This window comes from Harpia harpyja, chromosome 13, assembly GCF_026419915.1.
Source record: "Harpia harpyja isolate bHarHar1 chromosome 13, bHarHar1 primary haplotype, whole genome shotgun sequence".
Lineage (NCBI taxonomy): Eukaryota > Metazoa > Chordata > Aves > Accipitriformes > Accipitridae > Harpia > Harpia harpyja.
The window spans coordinates 13,792,294-13,811,542 of record NC_068952.1 but is presented as its reverse complement, the minus strand read 5'-3'; the positions used below and the strand labels follow the sequence as shown (position 1 = coordinate 13,811,542).

At 38.9% G+C, this 19,249-nt stretch overlaps 1 protein-coding gene across 2 annotated transcripts in view; it reads left to right on the top strand.

The window, feature by feature from the left end:
• Window positions 1-213: 213 nt before the first annotated feature.
• The window catches only part of LOC128150239 (uncharacterized), a 45,709-nt gene continuing 26,673 nt past the window's right edge, over window positions 214-19,249 (top strand). The window contains exons 1-2 of one of the 2 annotated variants that reach the window (XR_008237993.1): window positions 214-453; window positions 618-707. Coding sequence is in view for 1 of the 2 variants with exons in the window: in XM_052806279.1 (XP_052662239.1) it covers window positions 366-453; window positions 618-1,138 (609 nt within the window). In the remaining variant the exon portion in view is untranslated. Of the gene's footprint in view, window positions 454-617; window positions 1,281-19,249 lie in introns of those variants that run through there. The other variant, XM_052806279.1, reaches the window with a different exon arrangement.

The window sequence follows — 19,249 nt, the reverse complement described above, 5'->3', positions numbered from 1 at the left end:
ATTCTGCTCGCTGTTTGCATGCATTTTTATTTTACATGGAGAGATTATATTATGTCAGAATATAACATTTCAGAATTGGCAAGACACTCCCTGTTCTGCAACTGCAGTTGTAGCTGCCCATAGGGAAGCAGCGAGTGGCTAACGGCCAGCAAACTGCAGTATCGAGGTGGGGTTACAAGGGAAGCAGAGCAGCAATGGAGCAGAGGAGGAAAGGGGCCCCTGCCTTGCATTCTTCTATGTGAGAGATTCAGGGAGAAGCTGCAGCCATCTGTCCTCTTAGACACTTCCTTTATGTACTCTGCAATGGTAAAACTGGCTGCTGCAGTGGTCATTCAGGCTCTTTTTTTCCCCAGTCATTATCCAGCATGAGTTGCAGCAGTTTGAATCTTTCTCCAACCCACTCATTGCATGTGTTGACTGTGGAGCTAGAGAGCCTGATCCTAAAGCTGAGAGGTAGGTGATCTGTGCTGCTTCTGCTGACCTCTTCTATAAGGGGTGTTTCATGCATGGTGTATGATACTTCACTGGTGACTGGGGAAACATAGCTAGTAGCTGCACACAAAACACTACTTCTCTGGACCAAGTCCAGCTTTCTGACTTATTTCTTCCTTTGGCAGATCTTCCAACTGATCCATCCCTATTCTTACTTCTTTATAAGGGAAATGTTGCCTTTAGTAAAAGAAGAAATTCTGTGAAAAATACACTAGGTACGTTTACTGCTCATGTTTCTCTGCTAGCTTTTGTTAACAGTTTCAGGGAAGCTGTCTCTGAGTACGGAAGGGTTTCAGGAGGCAGGCCAGACCTCCAAAGGCACCGGCTAGAACGCTTTGTGCACCCCTTCGCTCACAGCTGTGGTCCCAACAAAGCTGCAGTCCTCAGTGGCATTGCACTGTATCACGTTATATTTGCAGTCCTTCTGGAATGCTTTTTTTCCATATACTTTATCCAGAGTTTGGTCATATATTATCTGCCTGACAACTCGACACCTATAAAAATTTATGAATTTGTATTAAAACCAATACTTGATTATGTCAGTGTTTATGAGGCTTCCCATGAGCCCTATATTCTTCAGTTGAATCTAGCTATAACCCCTCATAATAATAATAAAACAGGCCATATTTCACCATTTCTCTGTTAACATGACTCACTGCTAGCAATTACAGTAGCTACCAGCTCATACTTTTGTTGATTTTAGGGATTTGCTGCCTTGTAAGGGTCTTTGCTGATCTAAACACACATAGACATATATTCAGTGGCCCTCCTTAGCTGGGCTAGAAATAGCTGTGGGTGCATTTTTCAGTTTCCTGAGAACAACGTCTATCTACAGTTATTCATGCAAAAGTGTGTAGTGACTCATAATGAATGCATAATTGTGGGTTTATGTACTGATGATAAGAAAAAATTGACACTGCTAGGTCCATTATGTTTGCAAATGCTCTGGATATGGAGACCAACAAAAAATAAAGAAGAAAAAGCAAATATGCTGCCTCCTCCTGCAGTAACCCTCTTCTTATTTCCATCCCTTACTTGTCTGGATCAGCCTTAAGTACTTCATTCTGGGACTTGGTAGAGAACTTGTGTGGAATGCCAGCTGCAGCCCATACACTTAAGCAATGTATGAGTTGTCTTCTGGCTTCTGCAAGGGAGGGTGTTTCACCTAAAGTTAATATTTTACAGTCTGGTTTTGGTGTTGTGCAATTCTTCTATCTCATTATCCAATTTGTAAAGTCAAACCAATGTATACAGTAAGACCATAAAAAAGAGGTAAGAATCTAGCATTTTAAATTAGAAGTCAGTGAGTCTGGGGGATTTCTAAGCTTTAGTACTAGCAATGGTAACATACTACTACTGTTAGGGTAACTGTAAGCTGTACAACATGCTTGCAATATAAAGATTCTTACATCCTAAGGATGATAAAGTTGTTCTGAAAAATGAATCAGGGAAATAGCTTTTTATATAGATAAATATATACTTATAATATAAAACACATCCACATTATCCTAATTTAGAATAACCTAATTACTACAGAGGAAGAACATGGAGAGACACAAATAGTATATGTGAAACATTGGAGCAAATTTCTTTTTATTTCCATTTCTTTACTTCCCATAACACATAGCTATAATATTTCTGTAATATGAGAACTCCACAGGGATAATTTTTGCTGGTTTGAAGGATGAGCTTGATAGAAGCTGGCCCCAGAAGTTATAGCTGTACATAAATTTACAACTCTTAGCAATGAATATGTAATATATACACAACTTTTAGCCAACAGTTATATAGGATTGTAACATATTTTACGGAGACGTAGAACTATGATGATTCTTGAACTTTTTAGTTCCTTCTGTATCAGATTATATCTCCAGGAAAAGAACAGATGACTTATGCCTAAGTTTAAATGATGCTGAAGTTTTAAATTTAACAGATGTAGATAATACCCATACTACTCCCCAAAGATTTTTTTCATGTCTCAAAATACCTCGTGCAACTTAATTGTCTCAAGATAGTGGTGTAAAACCCCTTCAGGATGGTAGGTGCTACTCTTCCAAGTCAGATTAAGTTCCACTCCTATAGAAAGCATTTATTGCATTTGCAAACCTTGAGATTGCTGGCAACAGCAGTATGTTGCATTTTGGAAGTCCTGCAGGACATATCCCCATAGCTTATACAAAAAGCAGGGATTTAGAAAATGGAGCAAAAGGGGAGAGAAATCAGTAGACTATTCTATAGGTGTAGACAACCCTATCATTCTTAGAAACTCCAGTGTTCTAGAGCAATCTTACAAACCTCTTCTGATATTTGTACTGCCAAAAAATGTGGGCAATGTTTTTGAAAATGATAAAGAGAAATCATTTAAAAGCTGGGATCTAGATTCACAGGAGCAGTTAAAAATCATGTAGGTCAGGAGAAGGTGGTGGTTGCTCCTTTACATCTGTTCCAGTAGAATAATTAGACAACCTTCCTCTTTTATTCAAAGCAGAGTTTGGAATCCGTATCTTCCATTTTGTAAGAATATTTCCCAGCTGGTCAGGTGGTCAGGATGTTGTAGACAAATTTCTGCTTTAAAGATTTAAGGAAAGGAGCTGGATGCACATTTTTCGTGCCTACATAGTGCTCTGACTACTGGGTAGAGAACATAGAAATGCCAGGATTATTTCTTTCTCTTCTTTATCCTTCCAAATGTGATTGATTGTGAATCTTGCCTTTTAACTTCTTTTGAAAGTTTCCTGAGCTTGATGCAATTCTTGCCTGCAGTTCCTATGGTGCAGATATGGCAAGAGGTGGTGGCATTGACTCATACAGATGTATACATCAGAGCTGAAATACAGCACACTCCAGCTTGTGCTCTCACTCTCTCTCTGCTACTCTCCCTGCTACAGTTAAAGTCAAGATAGTTTCTGCATGGCTGTGTGAAGGTCTTAAGGGATATTTGGATGACTATGCAAAGCTGACTTGCAGTCTAGCTATATAATTAGCAAATACACAATTTATTTCACTAACATAAATCATATTCCTTCACAGAAAGAAATAATCAAGTTAGTACCATTAAATTTTATAAAATATAAGGAACTAACTTCAAGGTCAAGATAGAAATGACCTTCCTTTTAATTATTTTGCTATTACAGAATTCCTTTACTTTATTGCACTATAATTGTTAACCAGAGACAATTATAATTTAAAATACGATCCTATTTCCCTAGATAAAAACTGGAAAATTCAGTATTGGGCACTATGCTTTATATTTGCTAGTAAGAGCTTGTAACATCTCCACCTTGTGGTTGTTTCTCTGAGTAACGAGCCGAGACAGCTGCATCTCAAATGGTAGGTTTTTTTGGCTCTGAGACTCCAGGTTCTCTGAACACAAATATCATACATTGACAGATTTTAGCTAAGAGATTCTTGTATGAGAAATGCCTGTTGTACTGATTTTAGACTAAGGTAAGTTCTTTTTTCATGCTTTTATCAGACTTTATTAAAATTTTATATTTTAGACAACATCAATAGTTAAAGTCAGGGATAAGCGACCACAGAAGCAATAAACATATACGATGACTGAAACTGTCCGATTTGAAAAGAAGTGTTTCTTACATAAAAAATGCCATCAAATCAAATAATAAGTTGACCCAAGAGTTGGGTCAAGAAGATGAATTATCTTTTACTCAAAATATTTGCAAGTATCCTCATATTTGATGAAAAGAATGCACATTAAGCACAAAAATATTCACTGTGGCAAGTGGGAAAGTGTTATTGTCCCTGTTTCACAAGGGGAAAGCTAACTGAAGAGAGGAAGTGCCCTTTCACAAGGTCACAAAGCAAGACAATCATGGAAAAGAAAAGTAACCCATACTTTCTGTTTTACGATCCCTGGTGTTTTACTGTTAGGTCTGCCATCTCTCATCTTGATTTGCTATATTAATAATATCAGGAAATTGTCTACTAAACTCTAAGAAACCTCAGATCACAGGTATTAACTCAGCATTAGTTGCAAAAGTTGAGCTGCCTTTTCTTTAACTTTTCAATTTGCAAATGTAAGAAAAATGTCCAATGATATTTCTGGTATTTTCCTGATCACAATCAGCCAGAAAAATTAGGACATAAGCTTTTTTGTGGTATTTTGTCACTTCCTGCACACACCAGAATTTTAAAATGCCAGGACAGGCAAATAAATGTTATTATGTTATCTAGGCTTTCTAAAATGTCAGAAATACTTTGGCTTGGTATTTTAGGTGAAGGTGTCCCCACCTCTTATTTCCAAATTCCAGTTCTCATTGTAAGCATGATTTTGCTTTCTCTTTATTTGTTATTTACGGCTACTTCACATTTCTCCATAGAAATCTTTCCTGGTTTTATTGTAGTCATTGTAACTTCCTCTATAGCCTATCATTTGCAAAAAGCTACTCAGCAGCCTTTTGTAATGCATCATATAAAGGGAACATGACAAAGTTATTTAACACAATGGCATGAATATAAGCAGCATCATTCCTTCTTTCTCCATTTGTAGAGATACCTTGCAGCCAGAAAAGCTGTATTAGCTCTGGTCACTGACCTTCTATTTTTTGGGGGGGGGGGGGTTGTCCTCCTCACCCCACTTAAAGCAGTACCTTTCTTTAAAGAAAAAGTGCAGATCCTGTAACTGCTGTGGTAGGATCTGAGGCCCAGGATGCTCCGTCACACTCTGCTGATGTTTCTTTCCATCTCTGTGACTTATCCTGAGACAGACAGTGGTACCCAAAGTGACCTTTCTGTTCCCCATTCCTACCGGGCTGTGTCCAGTCCCTGAACTGAGAGGAACCATGAATGAAAATTAGTACTTGTCTATTAGTAGAATGAGACAACTTTTTTTTTTTTCTTTCTGTCAGAGCTCTTTTTTCTGTCCTCAGTGTCCTACTGAATATTTACCCAAAGAAGGTCTAACCTAGGAGGGCTCAAAGGCTCAAATACATCTCTTCTAGCTCCAGGCACCACAGGTAGCAACAAGACTGCTTCTAGTCAAGAGATTTTTTCCTATTTGAATAGCCTTCTGTGGGCACCAAAACTTACGTGGTGTGATTCTTTGTGGCAGCCTTGCAAAAGCATCAGTTTGGGTACAACTGTGGTTGTATACTCTGAGAGCTGGTAACAAAAAAAAAGATATCTTATTCTCCTATATCAGAAGTGACTTGTCCCAGTGACCATGTGAATAAGATTTTGAATAGCTAGAAAATGCTTAGTAATGACAGTCCAAAGTGTTGGAAGAAATGGCACTCCATGGGGAATGAGACAGACAAAAGATGAGCTGACATATAAAAAAAATCTGACAAAGGAGGAAAGGAAGAGAGTTTGACAACAATAGCAATAATATGTAGTCTGTACTTCCTAAGCAGGAGGTAGAGTTTTGAGGTGGGGAAAAAAGCTGGAAGGAGGAGCTGCGAGGGTGGTGGATGATGAAGAAAAGTGGTGAATGTGGCCAAACATAGAACAGATTAATCTAGCTAAATATAGATGTCTTCGCTGTAGGTGTCAATATCTGAGCTAGTCATCCCAGGCTCCTTAGTGGGGCATTCTCAAAAGATTACTCAGAGAGGATGTATTCCTCACTCATAACTTCACACAACTCCTTTCTAATTGTCAGCATGTGAACTAGTCATGGACTTCATAGTCAGTACAGAAGAGGAGGCACTCTCAGGGCATGGTTAATGCCCCCATGAAGTAATCATGTAAAGTAAATCATAGACAAATCATGCTAAAGTTTCTCTTTTCTCTATTGACTACAAAGAGAATGCAGGTTAATAGCTTAGATACAACATCTGAAGAGTGGTCTGTGATTTAGGCTAGAGAAACCATGTCCTGCACAACTAATCTCCAGAGGATCCAAATTATGCTTTCTTCTCACCAGTGAAAAAGACCCAGAACTTCCTGAAGGACTTCAACTTCAGAGCTGTGGTGCCACCCACCCTGGCTGCCCTTGTCCCCAGGTGCTTGCTGCATAGCATGGTGTAACCCCAACTCTGGTGTTCGGAGCTGTCCAGACCATTTAGAGGTCTTCTTAGGATTAGGTACTGATGATAGGAGACTAAGCTCAATGACACAGTTTGATTTCTGAAGCAGAATACCCCAAATAAAAAATGTGGTTCTGGTGAGTGTTCCTTCATGCGCAGTATAGTTTTGATGACCATATGGTGACTAAGCCATACTGCCCTTCTTCGCCGGCATGATTTCAGAACACTACTGAATTAAATAACCATGGAGCTTTGAAGAGCAGATCAGTTGAGTTGGGCGGGCAAACTTTAAAAGGCTAAAAAAGTTGGTTCAAATAGCACATTCAGATGCTTGTTGGGAAATAATTGGTCTGGAAATCAGGCTTCAGTGCCTCCTTGGCTCAGACATTTGCAATGCTGAAGGAAAACCACACCTTTCAAATTTGTGCTCTGCCGAAGTTCAGTGAGACTCCAAAGAGTTTTTGATACGTTAAACTTTTCAGCATTTTTTCCAAGAGGGAAAATTTCATCCCATTCTGCTTGAAGAAATCTGCCTGTGACTAACTAAAAGCAGCACGTAGCATACGTTGCAACAGTGCCGTTGTCACCGAGCACCCTAGGTGGTCCTGAAGACCACAGGCATTTGCCTACTGCGGGCTCCGGTGGGCGAGGGCCAGCGGCAATGCTCCCATGAACAAGAATGCCCCAGCGGTCCTGACTCAGGCAATACCACCGATGAAGCCAGCTGGAGCCGTGTCTCAGTGAGGGCTGCAGGGTTTGGCCCTGAACACTTCCAAACAGGATGGATGCTTCAGCCCAGGAAATGCTCTGCGCAACAGGCTGTCGCCCCCAGATCCACTTGATGTTAGTGGTATGTGGAGACCGTGTTAATCTACTGCCACAGGGTAGAATAAAGTTGATGTTAGTGCCAACTGTACTTGCTTAGCCAAACCCTGCTCAAGTCTTATTCATCCTGTAGACTGAGAAATGCTTAGAATGATGAAAACCTAAAATGTTTATTTTTAATCAGTGAAAGCATCTTAATTAGATTTTAGGGGGTTGTGGGCTGTGTGCACATACGCACAAAATTCTATTACCCAGAGCATGAATTAAATAAATAAGAAAAGTCAACTCTGTGGTGTTCAGTATGATCTGATGGAGAGCATAAAGGGATATAGCTTGTTCTCTGACTCTGTTTAGCCATCTGTGAAGTAGTAACAACAGCAGTTCCCTTCCAAGCTCTTCTAAGGTTTAGCTGGTCGCCTTCTATAGCACAGCTTGTAATACTCGTGGTGGGCAATATTAACTGGGGTAGAGCAATATCATGATAAAAATTTGAAAGCAGGCTTTTTTCTTTGGAGTTGAAGGGAAGTTCCACTTAAAACAATTACTAGCATGACATGCAGCCATGCTGATTATGAAGATTTAGATCTATTATCCTAGTTTTTACGGAAAGCCACTCCCTGCAGCAAAGAAAACATAAATACTGTTTTTTGATGTTTACAAATTCATACTTCATGTGCTAGAATACATATTTGGAAGTATTTAAATGAACACATAAAGTTCATAATTTGAAATTTTCTGAAACGGGATTTTTATACTGATGATGCTAGGAGTTTAAAAGAAAACAACTTTCCTTCTGTAATTAAGCAGAGCAGCTATTTATACTGCCAGCTGCTGGCTGCATTCCAGTACAAAGTGCACTCATGGCATCAATTTAAAGGGCATATGTTGGAGGAAAACACACAAAAGTGGCTTGGAAAAAGGTATGGAGTAAAAGTTTCTGAACTGCCTAAGTTTCTTCAAGGAGTGAGACTTCGAGGACACTCAGCTGACTTTGAAAATTTTACCCAGGCTTACAAGAAACAGAAGAAGCCTTAAAGTTGGCTGCGATCCTCTGTAGCCACAGAAAATTCCACACTTTGGGTATAGGTTTTATTTGAGTTACTCCAGAAATACTTGCCCTTATTCCTGTGTTAGAAGGAGGTCTAATTTTATTTAAATGATTTGCTTTGACTTCAATGGCAGCAGGATTAAGTCCCGAGTCATTTGTTGTTAGAAGACTCAGAAATTTCTTTATCCCTTTTAATGTTTTAATTAGTTTTTAATATTTTTCTTTCTTCTTGCAAATTTTAGCTTCCATACTTGCTTTTCTTTTTAGGTATGTAAGGTGCATTATTTAAAAAGCCTATCTTTAGGAGAGCAAAGCATTTTTTCTCTAATGTTTCCAGTTCCTACCAGCCTAAAGAGGAAAAAGCCTAAGTCTGCCCTCGAGTGTGTACATTTTACTGCATAGCTGAAACCAAATTCTGCATGGAAACATTTTATCAAGTACCTTATTTTTCTACACATTCCTGGAGGACCTGCAAAGAGAAGCTTGTCAGCTAAATTGAAAACATACTAATAAAGTTAAAAAGTTAATGGGAGACATTTGCAATTTCCCAATAATTTTCCTAGTGACTTAAACTCGAAATAACTGTGTATACTTCTGCTACTGTTTTCCTTACATCTTTGTATCAAATGACATGCAGAAGAATTAGTGCCGGATATCTACCATTTGTCGCACACCTATCAAATTATAGTTTTGCTAGGCAAACTCACAGTTCAGGTGGCCAGATCTCTGTTTGTCTGGGAGACTATTTTCAATTGCTTATAAGTAATAATGTGTGTTTTATAACTCAAACCACTTGTATAAATAGAGCTTAAAACCTTGTGACTGAGGCAATAAAATAGAAGCAAAGGTTTAGCTGTTGCAACCTACTATACAGTCCATTTAAGGGCAGCGGCTGAAATATAGTTCCAGACTCTGGGCCACTTTTGTGCTAACTAGACAATATAAAAATACATTTTTTTTAATAATTAGGATTATTATTGTCCTAATAAAGCAGCTGTAATGATTGCTGCTTCTTTCAGTGAGCCTTGGTTAGTTACTGTGAACCAAGACACTTCCACATGCTCTGCTAAAGGGTGTGGGCTGACAGTGTTACCTTTGCCTTGTATCTCCAGGCTTGCAAAAGGGTGCCATTTAAATATATGATTTTCATTTAAGGCTACACAGAAGAATAAATCTGCGGGGCTTGGTTAATTCTGTCTTATGTTCTTCTGTGTTTTCTTTCCACCTCTCCGTTTACTGTGACTAGACTATCATGTCTGAATATCACAAGGCCAGTCATGTATTTATACCAACTAATGCTGCACATCGCTGGCATCCTGACTGAAAGGTCAAGAGAGAAATAGTTTTGATGGACTAACTAGCTATTTCAAAGGATATCTTTTGTTTTTCATTCCCTTCAGAATAAAATTTTCTGTTCAGGCACCTATTTTATAAAATTTGTGTATTTGCTAGATCTTTTACCTCAGGAAAAAAAAATATAAAGTGACATCTTATTCCTTTCTTTTATCTGCCTTAAGCCTCCAAGAACATTCCTCTGCATTCTTGCCTCTACTGATAACATCTTTTCTAGCTGCTAAATAGCTGACAGCATATTACAGGGGTTGCACAGTACTGAACGCTTCTCATTTAGGTTTGGCCTGAATGCCAAAAATGTTGACCTTTTCTGTATTTAATATGGCTTAGAAGAGGCATCTTTCCAAGTCTTAATATAATCTACTGCTGATCCTTCTTATCCTCCTCCACTTCCCCTCCCCTTCGATCTTCTAGAACTGCTAGTTCAATGTATGGGATACGGACACCCTACATTGCCTGGCGTATCCTTTTACATATATCCAGGGGATTCAGGAATTCTTCTGAATTCCTTAAGTGCTGCTGTATTTGAACTACTAGTCAGATTCTTTTATCAGTTTCTGATATCAGTCTCTGCTTATCTTTAAGGATTTAGTAGTCTGTTAGTGTGAGTGGCTCATTTCTTTCCCACACAACCTTTTTTTATCTGTCATCTTTTGCCCATCAGTTCTTTTGAGAGAAATTTTTTGAGTGAGGACTTGGCCTTCTCATAAAGAATACAGAATAGAAACAGGAACATACAATATCATTTAACTTTTTTGCTTCTCTTTGTTATGAATGGGTACATCTAATAACATCCCAGGCCAACTACCTTAGTTCTGCTATGTCTATTTATATATCTTTCATACAAGAGCAATCAAAACAGGCAAAATCTGAATTAAGTTTTATGATCTGGATTGTTTCTGAAACATAGAGGTGATCCATGAAAAGCCAAACACTTTGAATAGCTGCCTTTGGATTTGGTAAGATTTTGCAGTTGTACTAGATGATTGTTGTAGGTCCCTTCCAACAGAAATATTCTATTCTATTCTATTCTATTCTATTCTATTCTATTCTATTCTATTCTATTCTATTTATGACAAAGTTACCATTTTTGGCTGTATACAAGGTGAATGATACACTAATTGGCTTGCTATGCCTTCTTTTTTCAAGCTATGAATTCCGATTATAATAAAGTTCTAGAACAGTTTTGAAAATTGGCATGTACCATAGAAATTTTTGTAAATAGTCTCTATCATTTAGCACATGACTTTGTCTTCACAGTTGTGGTGTATTCACAATGAAGTTTGCTGCTCATTTGAATGCCAAACTGACACCTATTTTGAAAGCAGAATCTGGTTTTCAGCTTGAAGAACAATTCCTATAATATTCCTTTATAAAATTCTAGTTGACAGTGGACCAAATGTTATAACTTTCACAGCTTTCATCCCACAGTCTTCTACCTGATTTGCCACCCATCCTGGGTACTGAGGAAAGTGATTTTGTAAGCCAACGACACAGAGCCATGTCCTGGGCCAGCTTGCTTCCAACAGCTGTCCCCCATGAAAAAAAGTACTTGGATAATGCCTCCAGATATGCTTTTCCAAACATAAAGATGCAGTTCTCAAAAGTCAGTCCCATTAAAACCTTTTCTTTTGAGCCAAGCCCAAACCATGGCAGTGCTGGGAGTATACTTTCAACCAAACAGCACCAAGCCTATTCTTATTCTCCACAGGCTTGTGGAAAACTCCCCAATAAGGGCAATAATACAGCCCACGGGAAAACCATGCCAAGCAGATGTTAGGATATAGTTTCTGATGAGAAGTCCTATGGTGCCCAGAGATCATTTCCTCATTCACTCAGCAGATTCAACCCTCCTGATGGAACAAGCAAACATAATACAATGGAAGGGGTCTGCCCTTCTCTTTGTACTCAGTGTAAGTTTGCCCTATTAAATCCTGAGAAAAAGACTCCTTTTCAAGCACAAAGACATTCAAGGGGAAAGACATCACTTATTCAAAATTACTGTATTATGCTTCGAGTTAAAATGGCAGAGATTTTGGGGACTTCAAACTAGTTCAAAGTGGGGAGTGTAACACAGGGGAGCATCACTCTTTCAAATTTTCTTTTCATTGTTACCTTCACATATCTTTGTCTCTTCCCTGTCCTCCTTTTCTTACTCTACCTATTTACCTTCTTGTAATGCTGACCAAAAATTCTCTTTCTAGCTAACACAGAGTGATTATCCCATGCCAGCCTTCTGCCAGTGTTACATCAGTAAAATTTCCGACAGCATGGGATAAACTTCTCAAAGAAAATTCTGTTTTGCAATCTGTAAGACTCGCAAAATTAACTTAGCAGATGGAGAATCCGGCCCTGTGTGTTCCACTGACAGCGGGCTACTGTAAGGTCAGCAGTTACCTTTAGAGTAACAGCCAAGAAATGTATAAGGACTCATGGATGAGTCCACATGTGGTGATTCAGAATTTGTATTAGGCATTATCAACACATTTCAGGTGTATTTATCAGCTAGCATCATGGTCTGTTCTTTCTAAACATGGAGAGCAGGAAGTAGGGCAGGAAAACTCAGTTCTAGCTGTAAATGCCTTTCTAATCCCACCAACCATCATACGATTAAAACCTATGGAAGGGCTGTTGCAGTCCAAAAACACTAAAAAAAAGACAATCGAAATTTCCACTGTCTTTACACCAAAAAGCAAGGTCTTGCACTAGTTAAACTCTGATGCAACGTTTGGATTTAATTACAGTAGGCCAAATTCTGCCCTCAGATACACCAGTCAACTTGGGTAAGACTTGGCATGGAGGGGACATTTTCAAATTTAATACCATGGTATTTTTATAATACCATGCCAAATAGGGCATAATATATTTTTAGAAACTCCCTCATTTATAATAATAAAATGCTCTTCAAGATGATTCATATTAAAAGAAACAATCATTTTGGCTTATAGGACATATTTGTAACTATGTGTAGACACTTATTTGGATGCAATTCAGCAGCATGCAAATTCAGAACATGGACGTATGCCAGTGGCAGGGATGAAAAAAAATCTCAACAAAGTGAGCTGTTACTCAGTAGCTGTTGCTGTCTCCTTTGCCTACTAGCTGAGAGCTCCCTATATCTTCACAGAGATGAAGAACTGGAAGGGACCTCTAGAGGTCATCTGGTCTATACTTCTGCAGAAGGATAAATTCAAACTGACAAGGACAGACATCTGTCAGTGATGGAATTACTATATATTGAAAACATTTTAAAAAGGGAAATTCCACGCCTTCCCATATTCTTCAGTATTTTTGCAGATAAACAAGCTTTTTCTAATGGCTAATTTGAATGGCTTTTGATGCAAATTAAGCAGATTTCTTCTTTTTCTTTGAACTGTGGTCAGGAGGAACAGCTAATCATGTGCTATCCCTCACTGGAAAGTTGTCAGTTTACCTCCTTTCAATCTCCTCTTTTAGAAGAGATATGGTAGAGAACCTTTGGCTTTTCCATCTCATTTATATGCACATTAAACCTTCTCTATGCTTGCTGCTATCCTTGGGGTCCTTCTCCAGTTATCTCCATCTCTTTCAGTTGCAGTGCCAAAAGCACCAGCTCAGATCTGACCAGCAGTGAGGAGAGTACAATAATCATGTCCCATAGGTGGTGTATAACTTTTCTCAGTTTGCAATAGCCTCACATTGTTGACTCACATTTAATCCATAATCCACCATGAAGCTCATGTGCATCTACCTGTACTGTTTGTCAGGTTTTAGACCATTTCTCCAACTTGTCAAGATCCTTTGAATTCTGATTTAGTCCTTCAAAAGGGTTTGTGACACTGTTCAGATTATAGTACTCCAGTCATTATCCAAAACATTAACTTTTGAAGAAAACTGGGCCTGGGTAGATAATGCTTGAAAGGTTCCATATTTTTAAGAGTGAACGATGGCTAATTACTATTTAAAAGTAATATTTCACTCATCTATCCACCCCCAATATGACAATTTCACTATAATCTATTTTAGTTTATTTAATACAGCATCAAAAGCCTGTCACTAAAGACATAGTTATTCTGTGATTTTCTCCTAACTGGCTAAAAATCAAATTATTTCTTTCCTTGGGTAGATGCATCATTTCCAAGGCAAAATTAAAAAAGCTCTATACTTAAAGTATGTGCTTATATGAAATAATGTTGTTAAATCAAAGCTATTACTGCTCATGTTTTGTTAACTTGAATACAGGCAGTCTATTTATTAAGATGGATGAAAAATTATTACAGTTATTAACCTGTAAATCACTGGTGTAGTATGTTATTCCAATCATTCCCTGGGAGGGTAGGGGAATGTGAACAATATTTTGAAACTTTTTTGTAATGCAACTTGCCATCTTTCTGTCAAAGTCAAAAAGAGACTGTAAGAACAACAATTCCGATTTATCACTTTTTATCCCTTTTTCAACAACCTGAAAGCAGGGAGTATCATTATACTCTGGGCAGAAGAAGTTGTTTTGCCTCAGGCTGTGTTATCTCCTTCTGCTTTCTGACATCATTCATAACAAAAGAAGCATTTTTAAGCCATGTTTTAAGGAAAGCTGCTACAGTATTGTCCTGTGGAGAACATGGTTTGATGTAGCCCAGAAGGTCACAGAGCTGCCGGATCAGCAAATGGTCTCTGTTTGATCCTACAAAGCTTCTGCCTGAACTTCTCTGACTTTTTCCTCCCCCCTCCACTTCATGCATTCAGCTTAAAATATATTTGATGGGGGTTTGGTTTTTTTTGCAATTATTAGCTTTTTGTTATTCAAAACCAGTTGATATTGTAATGCAACAAGTACTTAAACTAGATGATATTAAGTATCTCTGGTGTACTAGACAATGTAATGTGATTTTTTTGATGCATTCATACGTGTCTAGAATATTTTGTTATTCTGTTACGATGATGCACTTATCTTCTGGACAAAGTCTCTGGACAAGTAATAGCACAAAGATGTTTCTCCAATGATTTCTGCTGACAATAATTCCTCAGACATAGGCATCAGAGAATTAAAAGTCGGAAATCTATCAAAGAATAACATTTTTTTGCAAAGTCTAAACTTCAGAAGATGGATCCTATGTGTTGGCAACCCCTTAATGTCTGCAAGCATTCCCCAATGTGCCTCAGATCAACAGAGCATGTTAAGTTGACATGTTTAATTAGGTATGTGTAAAGAGAGAGAGAGAGAGAGAGAGAGAGAGATCTCATGTTTGTGTGTGCATGTGCATGTATGTGAATGAGGGGCATGGAGAAAAGGTAGTGTTATGGAGGCCTTCACTTTCACTTCTTCTGACCACATGCATCAACTTTCTTTCTTAGGATTTTTTTTTTATATAGACACAGAGCAGCACATTGGACCCCAATCAGTTATACCTCTTTCAGTCAATGAATGAGACCTGTTATTTGTGGGTGCTCCGCACCAGAGACATGGTTGAAAATGCACAAAGCCCAGCTGGGCAGGGTAGATAGACCGCTCAGCTCATTCAAGCAGGAAAGAAACCTGTCAACACCATATCTGTGACCTACAAAGTGGTGATAAATTTGGGACTTCCCCTACCAGTCCATTTTCCTAGTGCACAGGCAAGTAAAGCAATTTAGGGAAAACATAGACTTTTTTTGTGCAAGGCAGTGTAGATTCAGGGCAAGCAATACGGGATTTTTCTAGCTGATGTAAATCTCCTTAATGATGTACAGGAATGGTATGGAATTTGCTTTGTTTTTCCATATATCTTCATGGGGAAGTACACATAAGTTTGCCCAGGTATGTTGCCTTGACTCCCTTGAGGGTTAGGTAGGGATGCATGGGGAAAGAGGGGCACAAAGGGAAGGTCAGAACCTAGTTGCCTGACCTGCATGTCCATACCTTTATATTTAACTTGCAAATTAAGGATTTGTAGCTAAAACTGCACTGTCTGAAAGGTACATACCCAGATTCTTTTGGCCATAGCTATAAATTTTTTATCACTGATTGTACTTTGTGCTGGCTGCCCAGAATCAAGGCAGCCACTGTGTACTCCTTTCTACTCTCTGTACCACTAGGACTAAACTCTAGTTTCTGGTGAAACACCTTGAGTGCAAAACACAGCTGAGCGGCAGATTGAGAAAACAGGGACTCTTCAGAGATAGGTCGTGAATCTACATCAGTGCTCTGTTTTTCCCATGGCATCTGCCAAACATGGAAAAATATTGGGCATAAACCATCTCACCTAGAATCTTACTTCTTGCAGGTAGTAAAAAACGTCACTTATTTATTTAATCTCTGCTCTATACATTGTCAAAATGTTTACTTTACCACCTTCAGTGATGGGAAAGTGTATCCCTTCTACTAGTCTTCTGACAGACCACCTTGTCTCTCATTCAGCCTCCGCCTTAGGACAAGAGGAACTTTTCCAGGAGCACAACTAATCAGATCTCCTGCACTGCCGTCCCTGTCTCCTTGAAGAATCCTTAAATTTTTCCTCCATCCTTTGGCTCCTCACTCCTCCATTGCACTTTCAGTGTGTATTTACTTTGGTAATACATATTTCAAAGCTGAAAAATTACGATTGATAGTAGCTTTTTCCTTTTTTATTTCAATTACACACCAGCAATAGGGACCAGCTTTGCACTGTAGGGTGTCCTTCCTGTGGCTGCCCATGGCTTTTATCCTAGTGCTGGACTTTGTTTCTATCACTGTTTTGTCTTGCCCACTTGCACCCAACTGTAAACAGGTCTGCAGCTGGCATGTCCCTGCTTCCAGACTTATGGTCCAAGAATATCCTCTTAAACCAACGTCCATTGCTCCTGTGAGATCTTCTAAAACAGACATGCCGATATCACCACCTTTGCCTGTGCTGCGTACTTAACTTTGCTTCTCCATGCGGGAGTGTTTCAGATACGGAGTAACATTGGACAACAGGTTGGTGAGGAGTTATTAAGAATGAGATTATTAATGTTACATTAATTTATGCTTCAAAAGAATGAGAGAGTCTATGAATTTGCCAGGTGAAATTTGTGCTGGTTTGAGGTAGCTTCTTACAAATATCTAGCAGATTAATTTGCTGACAGGAGTGGATAACAGGGTCCTGAATTTGTAAATGCAAGGGGATCCCCTTACGTGATGGGTATGTCCCATTTGCCAAGCGTGCCTTGCATTTTGGATATTGAATTAACTTTCCCAAACTTGCAGCTTTTGGGGACAGAAATCATTGCTGTGACATATTTGGAAAAATACCTAGAACATTTTGATTGTCGTTGTAATATATAACTGTACCCACAGGCAGATCACATTATTTAGAAAGCAAGAATTTTTCATAAGAAAGATTTAGTAAATGTCTCAGCATATTGAAGTGAAGCAGACAAACATAAAGATGGTAGACAGACAACACTGCTTTTTTGCAAGTGGAACGCTATTTAAAGTACAAAAGAGTATCTATTGAGCATAATTGAATGGACTTCAGCAAGTTTCTTTTTTTGATACCTTTCAGATTAGATAAGAGTAAATTATGAAATAATAGCAAAAAGGATAAAACATCCATGAATGTCATTTTAGAATAAATTCCGTCTTAGGTTATTGCATGAAAAAGAGCAATACCACAGCAGGAGTTAGTATCAAAGGTGTAACTCAAAATGGGGAGGAACCACAAAACCCCCCCAATAATTTTTAATGAAAAACAGTTTTTAAATGAGCTAAAAGATCGTTTTCTTCAAAAGACTGCATGTTCTTTACATATTTTCTTACCTCTACAATTTTTCAAGTATACCAGTGGACTGGATAAAAGTCATCTCACTGAATTTATGATGCCTTTTCAGTTTGAACTCAGCAGGTCTTTGCCATAAAGTGAAAGGTCTAAAAACTTTTTCCTGCTTCTCCTGAAGAGAAAAAAGAGAACCTTATAGATGGACCAAATCATTATACAATGTGGTTAGTATTCATTGTCTCCCATGTATTGTCATCTGGCCAACAAAAACAAACATCCCAGGTCACTCAGAGAATGTGGTATTCATCACAGCAAGTCTATGGTCTCAAGTAAGCTGAGGTGGTTTCACAGGATGCATGATTTGCAAAAAGCCCTAAACAAAGCATGCAGACACTTTAAGCTTTATTTATTGGTATGTATAGCACTGACTGCGACATGGGTTTGCAGATACAGCCTTCCCTTAAAGATTTATAGAAAAGAGGAAACACAGATGAAAGTTCAAATTGTTACCTGTCTTGGCATACCAGCTTTTGAAATGAACAGTGGAAGGGTCCTAGTACAGGTTACAAAAAAAAAAAAAAAGTATCTTTGTATCATGAACTTTGTAAATCACAAGTCAGTGGGCTGAGTTACCAGCAGCAGGTTTTCTAAGGGAACCCTGGGGCTTTGCTGGCCCCAGGGATGTCACAGAGTCACCCACCATTCCTGGGCAAGCGGCCTCTCTCCCTGCATCCCTGCCTCTGGTGCACACAGACCAAGGAGGGTGGCTGCACTAGCACCTCGCCGTGCTCTTCCCTACTATTTCTGCTCTGCCACCACCCCGTACTACTGCACTCCCAGTCAGTTCCCGGTGCCCACAGCTGATGGGGGATGTACAGCCTCCCCCACCAGCTGTGGCTTTCCCTGGAGCTATCAATCTCAGAGACAGAGAGACTCAAACCTGAAATTCAAAATGCAGGATTTTTCTTTGAATACGGCTTTATTGATAACCACAATATGATAATAGAGCCCTAGAGTTTTCCCAAGTGCTGTTGTCCTGGCGGGGGTTCGCTGGAGCCACTTGCTAGCGTGACTTGGCACTGATCACTTGGGATAATATGCGGAGGGCTCAGCACCCCAAGTTTAGAGTTACTCAACCAAAATGCTGCGTGCTGAAGTCTGCCAATGTCTTGTGTAATCCTAACAAATTCCAACATTGCTGCGGAAAGCTACAGGACATTTAAGAATTTTCTGGAAACTTTACAGTTTTCTTTTATATTCAGCTTTAGTTTTCTATAAACCATCTGGCAGTTCTTACATGTAAGTTTGCATTACCTGCAACCTTGAATTTTAAATTTAAATCAATGTGTAATTGAGTTCCTGGGAGCAACAGTTAAATTATAGATTCTTCTCTTGTGTGTTTGCGTATGTTTAGACAGAGATACTTTTATTGATATCCTGAGGGCCAGCAAGCTGTTTGGATAGCAAGCAATTGAATTGTTACCCATTTCTGGCGCTTCACCCCTCTCTGGAATAACAGCTGGGCTCAAGGCTCTTTCTCGGCTAATTGTTAGACAATACTTTTTATTGTACTGCTTTCATAGTGAGCTGTTACCCACAAGTAGCATCTAAAGATGAAGAGAAGTATCAAAGAAAATTCCCTCCTTTGTTTCATGCTGGCAAAAGAGCATGACAAAATCATATCCCTCTTCCCTCCCCCCTTCTTTCTATTCAGGAATCTCATGGCATATTAGTTTATGTCTTTACTGTTCAGGGTATGGGCTTAAATATGCTACTCCTGTAGCAATTAATATTGCAGGATTATAGTAGCAATATGGAAAGCTGAACCATGAGACTTTGCAAGTGGGAAAGAG